Source organism: Abrus precatorius, unplaced genomic scaffold (assembly GCF_003935025.1).
Source record: "Abrus precatorius isolate BTA unplaced genomic scaffold, Abrus_2018 Scaffold7, whole genome shotgun sequence".
NCBI lineage: Eukaryota > Viridiplantae > Streptophyta > Magnoliopsida > Fabales > Fabaceae > Abrus > Abrus precatorius.
In genome coordinates, this window is record NW_020874417.1 from 5767823 (window position 1) to 5782544 (window position 14722).

Here is a 14722-nt window from a genome sequence, read left to right on the forward strand (position 1 = left end):
TCTTAATTAATATTGTTAAAGAGGCTTCAAAGAGAAATAATTTTAACTTTTTTCCACAGAAATGAACATAATATTTATACAAAGTAACCCTATGATTTCTCGTCCATAAAAGAAAGGATTGAAGAATAAAAAGAATAACAATTATACATATATTTTTTATTAAATATACAAATGCCTAACTTATAGCTAATAAAATATTTGTCTTATCTTAAGTCTTAACTGCCGTTATCAAATTAATGTATATATATACTATAAAAAAATTTTAGGTCCATACTAGTAAAAAAATTTAGATCCATTGGTAGTAGTTATTTCAGTTTAATTTATGATTTTAATAAATAAAATTGTATTAAATATTTTTTTAAAAAATTATTGTTTATAATAATTTTACCTGTCTCGAATAAAATGACCTCGAGTAAAAGATATATGCTATCTAAATAAAAAAAAATTGGTGTAATAAATATTACATATTTCCAACTTAAATAACTTGTTAAATACTTTGTTTGCAACTCCTTTAGTGAAAACATTGTCTAACTAGTGTTTTGACCTATAAATTTTTTTAGAATTACATTTGATAATTAGATTTAAATAATAATAATTATTATATTTTAAATTAATAATTTTGTTAATTTTAATTTTTAGAATTAAATTTAAATAATTATTAATGATAAAATTTTCTTAATTTTGTATATGTAATGTAGTAAATTTTATTATAATAAATATTTTTATCTTTTAATTAATTTTAAAAACTTTAATTGACAAAAATCTTAAATTAAAAGCCTACATAAGAATATAAAAAATTAATATATTATGTTTTTGCCTTTTTATGTTAAAAAATTATGAAATAACAACTTTATTAAAATTTTAAGATTCATCCCTTTCTCAATTTCTTTCTAAATATACTTGAAAATAAAGTGAATCATTTCACATGTCATAATACCGTTGACCAAGACATTAAATTTCATTCCGAGTGTAGTTGAACTGCTCAAATGCTTAGTGTAGTATCAGAGGCATTCAATGTCGTTATGTTTGACAGATTTATATATTTTTAAATCTTTTAAAATATTATATACATTTTTCTTTATATATATATATATATATATATAATTATGATTATTTTATTCGATGCATGATGTTTGCTTCTAATTTAATATCTGTCTGTAGATGATATTAATATTTAATGTGATCAAGATAGAACACAGTTTTCAGATAGATTCCAATGTAGGGAAGAAACAAGAATGAAGAGATGTGAATTAGGATCATCAGTAGTTTTGTGATCTGCCAAGCTCATGGGATGGTAAATGGTTTATAAATTGTTACTTTATTTGTTACTTATTCAATTTTGGTTATTTAAATTATAATAGAGTGATAAGTTAATTATTAATTATATTGAAGTGCTCATTTTTGTTTTATAATTAATTATGTTGATGTGTCTATTAGTTATGTTCACACGTTTATATCACTATGTTTAAAAAAAGATTTTTTTTTTAAATCTCTAGGGAGACACGTAGGAATACAAAGAATAATATTATTATGAAATAATATTTTTATAATGCAAATCAGATGAACAAGGACTTATTAGCAAAATTAACATCTACTTCTGTTAAAATTTAGATGATGAGTTGATGGATGTAATTTTATTTTTAAACAAGGAAGATAAAAATTGTACAATTAAAAATCAAGAAATTAAAATTACTCAAATTAGTGGAATCAAAGTCACACAATTATAAATTAGGGGACCAAAATTTATTAAGTACTAAATTAAGGGAATTAAAATCACATGATAAGACCAAAATTAAACAAGTATCAAACTAAGAAGATCAAAATTATAATCAAACCATAAATTTTTATTTAAAAATAAAAAATACTAAGTAATACTTTTAGAATATTGTTTAAGAAATTAAAAATTCTTTTTATTAAAAACATAAAATGATACTTACTCCTGTAATTTTTAATGTACCCAATATATAAGAAAAAAATTAGTTATTAAGTTTTTAATATATATCTAATAATATAAAGTAAGAATCTGTATACAATAAATTTTTAAAGAATTATAAAATTTAATGCAATAAAAATTATAAAATATACTAAATACTAAAGTTTCTAATAAAATTATATTATTTAATAAATTTTATTATGTACTTTTACACGCATATTACAGCCTTAAACCATGATGTGATTAATAAAAGAGTTAACATGGAAGAGGAACAGAGCGTAGAGTAGTGAATGATGATGACGATGATGATGATGATGATGTAGTGAATTAAATCCACATGATGATAGATTAACAAAGAATGTTGCGAGCGAAGCATAGTAGCATTTTCAATTCCATTTCGTTCTCTTCTCGTTGAAGAAGCAGAAACAGAATGCCAATGTCACTGTCAATGTCATCATTTCTGCTAAAGCCCCACCCCCCCTTTCCCTCCCAATTCCAATTCCACCCTCACAAACCCATTCATTCCCTTCGAATCCACAACTGCACAACAAAAACCCACACACAAACCATCCAATTCCTCAAACCGTACCTTTTCTCCCAACACAAAACCATCCTCTGCGGTTGGCTCTGCAGTGCCGTCTCCGTCTATTCCCTCTCCAACCTTCTCTCCAAATTCTCCAAAATCGGCACCGTCACCACTCTCGATACCCTTCCCCTCGTCGCTCTCGTCGTTACGCGCTTGATCGCCACCTACGCGCAGCACGCTCTCCTTTGGGAAGCTTCCCTTAACGCCGTCTATGAACTCCGTTTGCACGTCTTCGATCGCGTTCTCCAGAGGGAACTCGCCTACTTCGAAGGAAACGACAGCCTTTCCGCCGGAGATATTGCGTATCGAATCACCGCCGAAGCTTCCGACCTCGCCGATACCTTTTACACTCTTCTCAACGTCGGTACCATTCTTCATCATTTCCTCTATGAATCTTTTATTCCAATCACCCATTCAATTCAACAATTATAATCGTATGCAAAGCTACACGTTAATTTAACTTCATTTTCTTCTCTTTTATTTATTTTTAAAGTTAAATATATTTTTTATTCCTAAATTTTTACAATTTAATTTTGAATATAATAATAATAATATATTTGTTTACACAGTTGTTTAATTTTAGATTTTTATATCAATAAAAATTATTAATTTTTATAATAATTAATTTAAAATTATATTTATTGTATATTTTAATTGATTAATGATATAATTTTTTTTATGCAAAACCGTATTAAAATTAAACTCATACTTTTGTTTTTGGTTTTAACATCTTACATTTAGGTAAATAAGAGAGGTCAAAATAAAAAATTATAAAAATATAAAGACCAAAGGAAATAATTACAAAAATATAAGGACTAAAATAAAAAATTAACAAAATTATAAGAATTTAAAATATGTTTAGATTTTTTTTATCATATTAAATCGTTTATCGTATTTTTGCATTTCCTCTCACTCTTTTTTTAGGTTGTATGAGAAACATTAATCGTTTAAAAAAACAGTTACTAAAAATACTTTACCATATTAAAAAATAATAAATAATGTATTCATTATTCTTCTGTTAAAGTTGATAGTTTACGGTAAAATAACCGTATCATAATATTCTGAAATTTTAAAACTATGTTCGAGATTGTTTGTTTGCATTCTGTTTGTTTTATCAACTCAACGGAGTTTATGCACCTTCTATTTGAAAGATTATTTAAAATCAATTTTGGATATCAATTTCCACATGGAGCAATTTGTAGTTAAAGATTATTTTGGATATATATTTTAATTAATTCAATTATTTAAAATTAATTTTACTCAATTTTAAAATAAATAGACACTGAAGCCAAATTCTCCTTTCAAGTTTCAACTTACAAACAGGCACTTAAATGCTATTTCGTTGTAAGTTGGTGGAATTTTTGTTCATGGCCCAGTTAGTACAGTACTTTATATTTCAGCATGTCACTTTATTACGTTTGATTGCTTTGTTGTCCCGCTGAACCTTATTGTACTACGTGATGTGTGATGGGAGGGAATGTGACTCCTCCTCTGGTGTACCCTTCATTTGCTATACCTGACTCGTGGCTTTGCTTGTCATTTTGAGATGCATGGCAATTGCATTTATAGTGCATTTTTGGGAACACTTTTTTAGTCCATTGTGTAATCACTTGTATCTAATGACTTTTTTTTTTTGGTCCTTTTTTTTAACAGACCATAGTACCCAGTACCCTGCAGTTGTCGGCAATGATGATGCAGATGTTAGTTATAAGTCCTGCCCTTTCTTTGATTTCAGCAATGGTGAGTCACAGTCAGGGGCTTGTGCTGGTTTCACACTTGATGGTGCATGGTAAATTTAATTTTTGTGTCGTGGGTTTGGAAATTGCAGATTATTCCTTGCATGGTGCTAGTTGTTGCCTTGCTGGGTCAAGAACTTCGCAAGATATCCAAAGAGGCACATATTAGCATTGCTGCTCTCTCAGCTTATCTAAATGAGGTAACAAGCAATAATCTTAAAGGTGACTTTCTATTTTACCTGGAGTGTCAATGTTATTTATTTTTCTTTTAAATTAAGGTGCTTCCCGCAATTCTCTTTGTGAAAGCAAACAATGCAGAGTCGTGTGAGAATGCCAGGTTCAAGAGACTGGCTATGATGGACTATTCTGCAAAGCTGAAGAAGAGAAAGATGAAAGCTGTGATTCCTCAGGTTATACAAGCTATTTATTTTGGAATCCTTTCCATACTTTGCGCTGGTTCAGTGATGATTTCAAGAGGCTCATTTGATCGCTATATCTTGGTTTCATTTGTGACATCGTTGCTTTTCTTGATTGGGCCAATCCAGGTATTGTTATCATCATGATTCAGCTTTTGAGTTGTCGTCTCTGGTTATCATCAATCTGAAAATAAAAAGAATCATGCAGGATGTTGGAAAAGCTTACAATGAATGGAGGCAGGGAGAACCAGCAGCTGAACGCTTGTTTGCTATGACCAGGTTCAAAGATAAGGTAAATGTATCACATGTGATTTGCACACTTGATTTAACTTTCTTCTTTCATTTTGTAATGTTTGCTGTCAAATTCGACTGAAAATTTTGTTTTTCTTAAGTTTTGTTAATTCAATCAAGATAATGTGTTGCAGTGCAATAACAGATCATTTTGTTTTCTTGAATAATAGGTAGTTGAGAAACAGGATGCTGTTGATTTGGACCGAGTTACAGGGGAGCTGAAATTTTGTGATGTCTCATTTGGATATAATGATGATATGCGACTTATTTTAAGTGGATTGAATCTTCACATCAGAACTGGAGAGATAGTTGCTATCGTGGGTCCTTCTGGTGGAGGGAAAACAACACTAGTAAAACTGTTGCTTCGGCTTTATGATCCAATATCTGGTGAGCGATGTAAAATAAATCTCAGCATGGGGATGGTGATTTATTAAATACATTTATTATACCAACTGGTTATAGTTTTACATTTTAGTCCCCTTCTTATCATTTGCTTTTATCAGTCTTCTTATACCTACAGGTTGTATACTGATTGATAACCATAACATCCAAAACATTCGGTTGGCAAGTTTAAGAAGGCATGTAGGTGTTGTTTCTCAAGATATAGTAAGTGACACATGCCTTTGCATTATACTTCCTTATGAGTTCAGAGTTTGTACTTCCGATCATGATGTTCGTAATAATTTAACATATGCTCTTTTTTGCTATCATGAATGGAGAAACAAAGGGAACAAGAAACCAAGTTTTATCTCAAATTAGTTTCCATAAGAAATCATTTTTAAAAGTTTAGGTAGTGCCAAATAATATATCTAAAAAGTGCCCCCCACTTCATCCTTTAGCTTTTTTTTTCTTTCTTTCTTCCCCTTATATGTTTACCATCTATTCCTTTGAAGTGTTTTATTTTATCAATTGTTTGATTTTTCTGGTATTTAATTCAGCTATTTCGGGCATTCTTGATTGCTAGCATGAATAGATTTTATATGCTGATAAATTTGTAATCCTTTGTAAATTTATACATCATGCCATTCCTCATGGTTTGACCAGCAGAATCGACAGATATCTCACCAATACTGATGTGTATACTCTAGACACTCTTTTCAGGTACAGTTGCTGAAAACATTGGTTATAGGGATCTGACAACAAAAATTGACATGGAGAGGGTAAAGCTTGTAGCTAAAACTGCTCATGCAGATGAGTTCATTAAAAAACTTCCCGAAGGATACAAAACCAACATTGGACCAAGGGGCTCAACTTTAAGTGGAGGCCAGAGGCAAAGGTAAAATTTCAATTCAAACTTCATTATGTTCTCCTGTAGGCCATGATTGAACAGCTAATTTTTTTTCTGTTTGAGGGAGCATTTGCTAGGTATGATAAATGTATAGATCAAATTTGATGCACTCCATATTTTTGAAGCTTCATTGATGTATGGCTTCTCTCCTTGATCTGTTCCTTCCTTTCTCAAAATCACAGGCTGGCTATTGCACGGGCTTTCTATCAAAATTCTTCTATATTAATTCTGGATGAGGCAACTTCATCGTTAGACAGTAAATCTGAGTTATTAGTGAGACAAGCTGTAGAGCATTTGATGCAAAATCGCACAGTAAGACAACTAGACTTTTCTGTCCTTTGACATGTGACATTTTTTGTCTCTTATGATCATTTTACCTGCATATGCTGACAGAAACGGACACAAAACAAGCTATAGGAATCGCATGATCTAGCTAAATATTTGGTGTGGATGCTATTTATTTTATCTTCTTTTGGTTGAAGTTTATCCTATTTCTTTGATACATTCAGGTCTTAGTTTAAATCACAGGACCATTATATTGGGGTTTAACTTTGGACTCCGGAGCGATTTTTCCGTTTTTTTTTTTTTTTTTTTTTTTGAATCTTATTTCATTACTTTTAGTTTTCAGTAAGTTTGTCATCGAATATCCTTTGCTGAGACCTTAACTAGTTTTTGGATTTATTGGTTAATATTTTGCACTCTGTTGGTAATTTGTATAGCTTTTTCTTCCCTATGGAAGTATTCAAACATTCTTCCTATGTTCATAGGTACTAGTGATTTCGCATCGCTTGGAAACAGTTATGATGGCTAAAAGAGTATTCCTTTTGGATAATGGGAAGCTAAAAGAGCTGCCTCGGTCAACTATGCTAGATGGTCAGAAGGATTCTTTGCTATCATCTGGACTTGTTATTTGAATATTTCTTGCAACTGCACGGATGACATACATATATATTTCACATTTACCTTCTCATAAATGTATTTCTCATAGCATATTTATGGTAATGGTGGTTATATATTCATTTATTTCACAGCAATGGGCTTTTTCTCTCTGTACATGTATGCGAGTGTAAACGTGGATGCTCTTCACATTCCTTTACCTGTACATTCTTTGTTAATCATATTTTTATTTTTCTTTGAGGGATCATATTATTTTAGTTCATGCTACCTTCTACTTCAAATGTGTTTTTTTTATTTGTTTATGTGCTCCTTTATTTTCAATTTGGTGTCATACTCAAGCAATTGAGGGAAAATTCACTATGAGTTTAATACTTGTCAAATAGAAAACCAATCCATGGAACTTCTGCTATATCAATTATAAGATCACTCGCTCAGTGCAAGTACACGTGCTTGCTCGCTGCAAAATAAATACTCCCCCAAGTCCTTTTTACAAGGATCAAAATGTAATAATTTTTTGGTCTTAATTATAGAAAATATAATATAAATTTGAGATACATTAATTGTCAATTTTTTTATATATTTTTATTAGTATCATTAAATATGTAAATCACTAATTATATCATTTAACATAATAAGTATTTTTAAAATAAAATTTATATTTATAAAAAATATAACTGATTTAATTATTTTTCTTAATCTTTTGCCTTTTGTTTCTTTTGTTAATATATAAAAATTACCGGAGAGAGAGAGAGTACTGTGTTCCTATAATTAAGTCACGCACTTTTCTTTCTCACTGGGTTACAAAATCACCCCATTTTACTGACTGAATGCGGCTCCAATGCTTCAACGCTTAACAGATGGTCATTGTGGGCATAACAACTGGTAATTGAAGAGAAAAAATGAAATCTAAAACAGAATTGGGATAAGAAGAATAAAACTTTTTAAACTCGCACTCAGATGTCAATCGTCAAGCTACATTGAGAAAAGCATACATGATTATCATTTAATGAATAATAGCATTAAAGGGTGCTGAGGACTTATTTGACAGCACAAAACCAGAACTATGGGAACTAATTCATATATTTGAAAAAAAAAAGAAAGAGAAAGGGACCTGACAATAAAAACAACGTAGACAATTTCTATAAATCTTCTATATTTCCCTTTGGGAAGGTAGGGTCATTTCTCTCTTAATTTCTTGGTTATTGCAAAGGCAGCTCCCGCCAGAGCAACAACAATGCCTGAAATTATAATGGCTGATTTTAGTGTTTCCAATGCCTCATTCTTTTCTCTTTCCTTTTTTTTCTGTTTGGCCTCAGTTTGTTCCTTCATCCAATCAAGCAAGTATATACATAACACCAATCAGTACGTGATACAGAATAATGAAACACAGAAGAGAGGCTATAAATTCTTCAAAGAAGTCTCATAATTCCACCTAGAAAAGGGAAAAAGTAAAAAAGCTATTTCCAGTAGCATTTTCATTATATATGAAAATAAAATATAAAAACTCAATTAAAATATACCAACAATATGAAAGTTTTCTGTACTCTCTTTTAATTATAACTCGTCATGTCATTCAAAATCATCGACTTATGTAATAATTACTTTTAAAACTCATATTTATAATATTTTTTATCTACGGTGAAAAAATCATATCAAAATAAATCCTAAAAATATATCACCTTCATTTCCTTGGAGGCAGCCACCTCAGAAGATACAGGATCAACTTGAACCTGTGTATTGTTCCCAGGATTCAGCTCTCCAACAGCATCAGCTGGTGGAAATGTTAGGTCTGAGTTCTGAGGTGGGCTTCCCATTTTCTTCTAGCTAGCTTTCTAGCAATGGTACTCTAACCTTGTTATGGAACAATCGTAGGAGGGAAAAGAGAAGAGAAAGAACTCCCAACATTATCAAGGGTTCATGTAACCAATACAATAAACACGTGTCATTGTTGGAGATGCTGAGGTTGTTACAGCTTTGTGGGTCTCAACGTCATTGCCTTCTGGTTCTCAAACTTGCCGATAAACTTGTTCAGACTAGCCTAAACTTTCGGTTCTAAGAAAACAACTATGCTTTTCTACCCAAAAAAACAATACGAAAAGAAATTCAGTAAATATTATTTAAGAAGGAAAAAATGCTCACTTTTTTCTGCTTTCTTTGGTAACAAAACAGAACTATCGGTCGCAGTGTCTCACTTCTTTCTGTGTACTAAAGCAATAAATCTTGTCATTTATTTTTTTTTAAATCTAATATTTTGAAGAAATTATGACTCAAGATAGATAAAAGTCATAGAACCTTTGTTTCTATTGTCCTTTCTTTTCACTTTTCTTTATAACACTTCATTGGTAGGTATATAATTCTCGAAGAAAAATACAAACCAGTGTGTTAAAAGTATTAATTAAAGAATTAAAAATAAAAATTTTTGTTAAAAAAATGTAAAAATGCACTTATTGATTCATTAACCGGTTTATAGGCACATAAGTTAGCAAGACTCATTCGTTTTACTTTTTTGCTTTTAGATTGTCAACAATTGTAAGAGCATCTCCAATGCTGCATCATTTTAGTTGCTTGCCCCTTTAGTTTATATCTTTTAGGTTTAAGTACAACTTTTGTCCACAAATGTAACTCTTTTTTCAATTTGATCGTTGTTATAAAAAAAGGTTTGTAATAAGTATTTGAATAAAAAATTATTTTTTAAATAATTCTTGTTGTTAACTTTTGGTATAAAACTGTTACATAATATTTATATATTTTATATTTTAATCCAGTTATATAAATTTTTTAAATTGTAGTCGTTATTGATAAGGTAATTTTTATTTTAATCCTTATAAAAAATTAATTATAAAGATAAAACAATTGTATTTCACAAAGAATCAAAATAAAAAAAATGTATATTAAGGTTAAGTTTTGAAAAGACTACAAAATTTATAATAGATTATAAAAAATAATTTAATAATTTAAAATGATATTATTATAACTTAACGTGGTTATAAAGTTTGTTACAAGAAAATGATATTTGACATTTAAAAACTATTTTGCTTTTATTTATTATAAAATATTACAAGAAAATAATGTAAATTAATTTTTAAAATATTAAGTCATTATTATTATTTTTGTTTAAGAAAGTAGCGACAGTGTCTTGTTTAATTTTATTGATTTTGTTATATAGGCTAAAATTTATAATTAAACTTATTCATACTTTTATGTACAATTATCATGAATTACTTGTTTTATGAATAAAATTTAAATATAATTATTTAATTAAAAATTTATCTTATTAATTAAAATAATATAAGTCAATATAAAGGATTATATTAATCTGAAAAATAAATATCTAATTTTAATTAAAAAAAGTATTAAAAAAAGTTAAGGTATGATATAAAATTTTATTCTTAAATAATCTTTTAAATGTATCACAGATATAATAACAAAATACTTTTAATTAAACTCTCACTCACTTAATAATAAAGTACCTATTATAATGTGACATGAATTATTGTAATATTTTTAATTTATTTTTACAATAATATTTTTTTTAATTTTATTAATTAATACTTCTTTTAGTTTAGTCTTTATAGTTAACATATTTTTTATTATGATTCTTGTAATTTTTTTTTCACATGAGGGCTAAAATAAAAGTGTGTTGTACAAACAATCATTTTGAAAATAATTTTTTTACTTAAACCAAATAATATTTAAACCTAATTTTTGTGAGCTCTATACAAATGTCTCTCTTATTTTATATCTTTAAGTAATTTTCCTTTTTAATCATGTAAATTCAGAAGATTTATTAAATAAATCACACATGTTTACTCACACTTTTAAAACTAATCCACTCTATCATTGTACAAATTGACCTTGCGTTTTATACTAAGAAACCTTGTCTTTGCATCTTCAGTTAATTAACATATCAGGTTGCTTCAATAGTCTAACATACTCTATTTAAGGTTTTCAACATTAGCCTTACAAGTCGTTTAATTCTTAGTAACTTAACTATCTCTTAAAAGGGAAAAAAATAAAAATAAAAATAATAAAAAATTAATTTAAAATTTAAATTTAACCTTTGAAAACCTTAGTCTTGAAGCAGTAAACACAAATCTAAAATTTCCTTTCCTTCTAATATTTTTTAATATAACTTTAATGTTAAAATATTTCCTTTATTAAGGTTTACAAATCCCTTTCTCCAGCAAGTTCGTGTGAGAAATCAAGTTTTCAAAACTTAAAACAACCATTCACGATAAATTCTATTTAGCTAATTCAAATTTTGTGTAAGTTCTCACAAACTAACGATGTAAAATAGCATTATTATAATAAAAAAAAATATGCTTAAAATAAAATAAAAATGGAAAACTAAATTTTAAAATAAAGAATAAACTCCCTATTATTTGCGTGCATGTTAACAAGTTTCATAGAAGTAAAATAATACACATGAAATGTGGTTCACTCTATGAGCGTCGATCAGCACCGTCACAGCGGGGCGCCGCCGCCGTGTTCCGACCGCCGATCAACAAACCCAACGACGGCATGGAACTCTCGGCTGCGAGAGCTATCAAAGCAACGACAATACAGAGAAGCCCTAACCCTATATCGCCACATGCTCCGTTCCTCCTTCTTCCCCAACCCCTACACATTCCCCTTTCTCCTCAAATCTTGTGCCCTTCTCACACTTCCCCTCACCGGTTCCATGCTCCATGCCCACGTCATCCGAACCGGTTCTCAACCCGACCCGTTTACCCGCTCCTCCCTCATCTCCATGTACTGTAAATGCTCCCTCCTCCACTACGCGCGCAAAGTGTTCGACGAAATGCAAAATCTAACCATTTCTTACAACGCTATGATTTCTGGCTATTCATTCAACTCCAAGCTCGTTGACGCCGTCTATTTGTTCCGTCAAATGCGGAGGGACGATGAGGGGGTGGATGTTAACACCGTTACCGTGTTGGGTTTGGTTTCTGGGTGTTCTATTCCTACCCATTTCAACATTGGGGTTTGTCTTCACGGTTGTACTGTTAGGTTGGGGTTTGATGCTGATTTGGCTGTGGCGAATAGTTTGGTTACAATGTATGTCAAGTGTGGGGAAGTTGAAAAAGCGCGCCAAATGTTTGATGAAATGCCTGTCAAGGATTTGATTACGTGGAATGCTATGATTTCTGGGTATGCGCAAAATGGGCATGCTAGGCTTGTTTTGGAGCTTTATGGTGAGATGAAGTTGAGTGGGGTGAGTCCGGACCCTGTTAGTTTTCTTGGGGTTTTATCATCTTGTGCGAACCTTGGAGCGCAAGGCATTGGTCGGCAGGTGGAACGACAGATAGAACGATGTGGGTTTGGTTCTAATCCGTTTTTGACAAATGCTCTTATCAATATGTATGCTAGGTGTGGTAATTTGGTTCGGGCGCGGGAGATTTTTGAACGTGTGGTTGACAAGAGTGTTATTTCGTGGACTGCAATCATTGGCGGGTATGGAATTCATGGACATGGGGGAGTTGCGGTGGATCTTTTCGGTGAGATGGTTAAGTCGGGTGTTAGGCCGGATGAAACGGTTTTTGTGACTGTTCTTTCTGCATGCAGCCATGCAGGGTTGACTGATAAGGGGTTGAAATACTTTGAGGACATGGAGATGAAGTATGGCTTGCAGCCTGGTCCAGAGCATTACTCTTGTGTGGTTGATCTTTTAGGTCGGGCAGGTAGATTGGACGAAGCTATGAATCTCATAAAGTCGATGAAGGTGAAACCTGATGGTGCTGTTTGGGGTGCCCTTTTGGGTGCTTGCAAGATTCATAAAAATGTAGAGTTAGCAGAGTTGGCCTTTCAGCATGTAGTTGAGCTTGAACCTACAAATATAGGTTACTATGTTTTGTTATCAAACATATACACTGATGCTAAGCACTTAGAGGGGGTTTTGAAAGTTAGAGTCATGATGAGGGAACGAAAGCTTAGGAAGGATCCAGGGTGCAGCTATGTAGAATACAAAGAAAAAGTGCACCTTTTTTACTCGGGGGATTTAAGCCATCCCCAATCTAAGGAGATATATAGAATGTTAGATAAATTGGAAAATCTTGTTAAGGAAATTCATCAACCAGATGAGAAATTTCAAAGGAGGAGTGAAGAACTCTTAGTTGGTACAGGGGTGCACAGTGAAAAATTGGCAATTGCATTTGGCCTCTTGAACACTAGGAGTGGAACAGAGATTACTGTCATGAAAAACTTGAGAGTGTGTGTGGATTGTCATTTATTTATTAAGTTAGTAAGCAAGATTGTTAATCGCCAATTTATAGTTAGAGATGCCACTCGCTTTCACCATTTCAGAGATGGAATCTGCTCTTGCAAGGACTACTGGTAAAACCAAAGCAGAACTATTTCAGAAACTTTGGCTTTTGATAGAGCACAATGATGTCCGACCTCAACTAGTTTGTTGGTGGTGGTGGTGATGGTGAGTGAGGTCTGAGAATGCATCCATGTTGGGAAATTATATAAAATATGAATGAAAAAAAATCTTTAAATGCTCTCAAGTGTGGAAAGGAAGACTGCCACTACAGCACAGGACGTGCAACTTTTACTGAAAAGTGTATGTCATGCTTCATTTGCTGACATATACAAGAAGTTAAAGGAAAAAAGTAAGCTATCTGGCGTAGCACAATCAATGCTGTGTCTGCACAAAGTTGGTCATGATACTCCAGAAATTCAAGGTTAATTATTTTGTGCAAAGGGGGTTTCCCTTCCAGTTTTGTCCACCCTAACAAATATTTAATCATTCCAATTGATATTGACAATAGAAAATTCACAATCAATGCTGTTTTCAGTATGTTTATTGATGAGACTGTAGAGCTCCGACTAACAGCACTATTGTTCCAATTGTAATGGGCTTTTATTAGCTTGCCCTTAATAGTTCTGCATGCCTTGGTTTTTTGTCCTTCCACAATGACTTGAGAATTGAGGTATTTAAGACCCGAAAGTATTATCAGCTTCTTATGGTGTTGGAGATCAAGAAATTCCCATTGAGAAATGAGGGACAAATTATCAATTCAGTGGAAAAATTTGCTGTGGTATATATCCCACTTATGATAAGTTCAAGTGCGTTGGGAAACTTGAAAAACATTTATTCAACAAACTCGTTACATGAAGATTTATGTTATAAACTTGATCATATGGTTTTTTTAAAATAAGTTATATTGAAAAAGCTTATCAGAATGAGTTAAAATTAACTTAAAAGAATTATAAACTATTTTCATAAGCAATTCATAAATCTTTCAAATGACCTAGTATATTAGAAAAATCATGTTTGTCATGATGAAGTGTCATTTCTACCCTGCCTGAACTTTTTACGTCGAGAAAAGAAAATAATGCATTAATTTGATGTAACCTAGTTAATGAAATCACCATTTCAATTTGAGGGCTTAGCTTACCAAACGAATATGTTATCTTTTCTCATGATATAAATCAGGAGAAGATTAAGAAAGAATGACATTCAATCAAAACAATTATGAGATAACAACTGGCAAATAAAAGAATCTGACAGACTTGATAGCACTTTATTATTATTATTATTATTATTATTTTGTAAAGGTTTATATCAATAAT

The 14722-nt window shown here is 31.1% G+C and overlaps 3 protein-coding genes across 5 annotated transcripts; 2 read left to right on the plus strand and 1 right to left on the minus strand.

The window, feature by feature from the left end:
* Positions 1-2298: 2298 nt before the first annotated feature.
* LOC113871977 (ABC transporter B family member 29, chloroplastic) lies at positions 2299-7390 on the plus strand. 3 transcript variants are annotated; one of them, XM_027509086.1, is made up of 10 exons: positions 2299-2879; positions 4173-4259; positions 4348-4455; positions 4534-4800; positions 4880-4963; positions 5133-5349; positions 5483-5568; positions 6051-6238; positions 6433-6562; positions 7018-7390. In XM_027509086.1, exons 1-10 carry the CDS (start codon positions 2364-2366, stop codon positions 7162-7164), a joined length of 1830 nt encoding a protein of 609 aa, XP_027364887.1. In that variant the 5' UTR covers positions 2299-2363; the 3' UTR covers positions 7165-7390. The 3 variants fall into 3 exon arrangements, with proteins under 3 accessions (XP_027364887.1, XP_027364890.1, XP_027364889.1); XM_027509089.1 differs by having other exon boundaries at positions 2339-2879; positions 4534-4665; positions 7018-7179; XM_027509088.1 differs by lacking the exon at positions 5483-5568 and having other exon boundaries at positions 2339-2879; positions 6064-6238; positions 7018-7179.
* Positions 7391-8265: 875 nt separating this feature from the next.
* Positions 8266-9148, minus strand: LOC113871978. Its single transcript, XM_027509090.1, has 2 exons — positions 8827-9148; positions 8266-8470 (listed from the first exon to the last, which is right to left on the minus strand). The coding sequence occupies exons 1-2, from the start codon at positions 8959-8961 to the stop codon at positions 8324-8326; spliced, it is 282 nt and encodes a 93-aa protein (XP_027364891.1). The 5' UTR covers positions 8962-9148; the 3' UTR covers positions 8266-8323.
* Positions 9149-11552: 2404 nt separating this feature from the next.
* On the plus strand, positions 11553-13971 carry LOC113871976 (putative pentatricopeptide repeat-containing protein At3g11460, mitochondrial). The gene has a single exon (XM_027509085.1). It carries the CDS (start codon positions 11592-11594, stop codon positions 13482-13484), a length of 1893 nt encoding a protein of 630 aa, XP_027364886.1. The 5' UTR covers positions 11553-11591; the 3' UTR covers positions 13485-13971.
* The last annotated feature ends 751 nt before the right edge of the window (positions 13972-14722 follow it).

What these genes read in the sequence shown, in the direction of transcription:
- LOC113871978 (XM_027509090.1), bottom strand. Translation starts at nt 8,961, where the DNA reads ATGGGAAGCCCACCTCAGAACTCAGACCTAACATTTCCACCAGCTGAT. An exon ending in CTGCCTCCAAGGAAATGAAG is followed by an intron (nt 8,471 to 8,826) that starts GTGATATATTTT and finishes GATTGGATGAAG; the next exon opens with GAACAAACTGAGGCCAAACA.
- LOC113871976 (XM_027509085.1), top strand. Translation starts at nt 11,592, where the DNA reads ATGAGCGTCGATCAGCACCGTCACAGCGGGGCGCCGCCGCCGTGTTCC.
- LOC113871977 (XM_027509086.1), top strand. Translation starts at nt 2,364, where the DNA reads ATGCCAATGTCACTGTCAATGTCATCATTTCTGCTAAAGCCCCACCCC. An exon ending in GCTTTATGATCCAATATCTG is followed by an intron (nt 5,350 to 5,482) that starts GTGAGCGATGTA and finishes TTATACCTACAG; the next exon opens with GTTGTATACTGATTGATAAC. An exon ending in GTGTTGTTTCTCAAGATATA is followed by an intron (nt 5,569 to 6,050) that starts GTAAGTGACACA and finishes TGTATACTCTAG; the next exon opens with ACACTCTTTTCAGGTACAGT.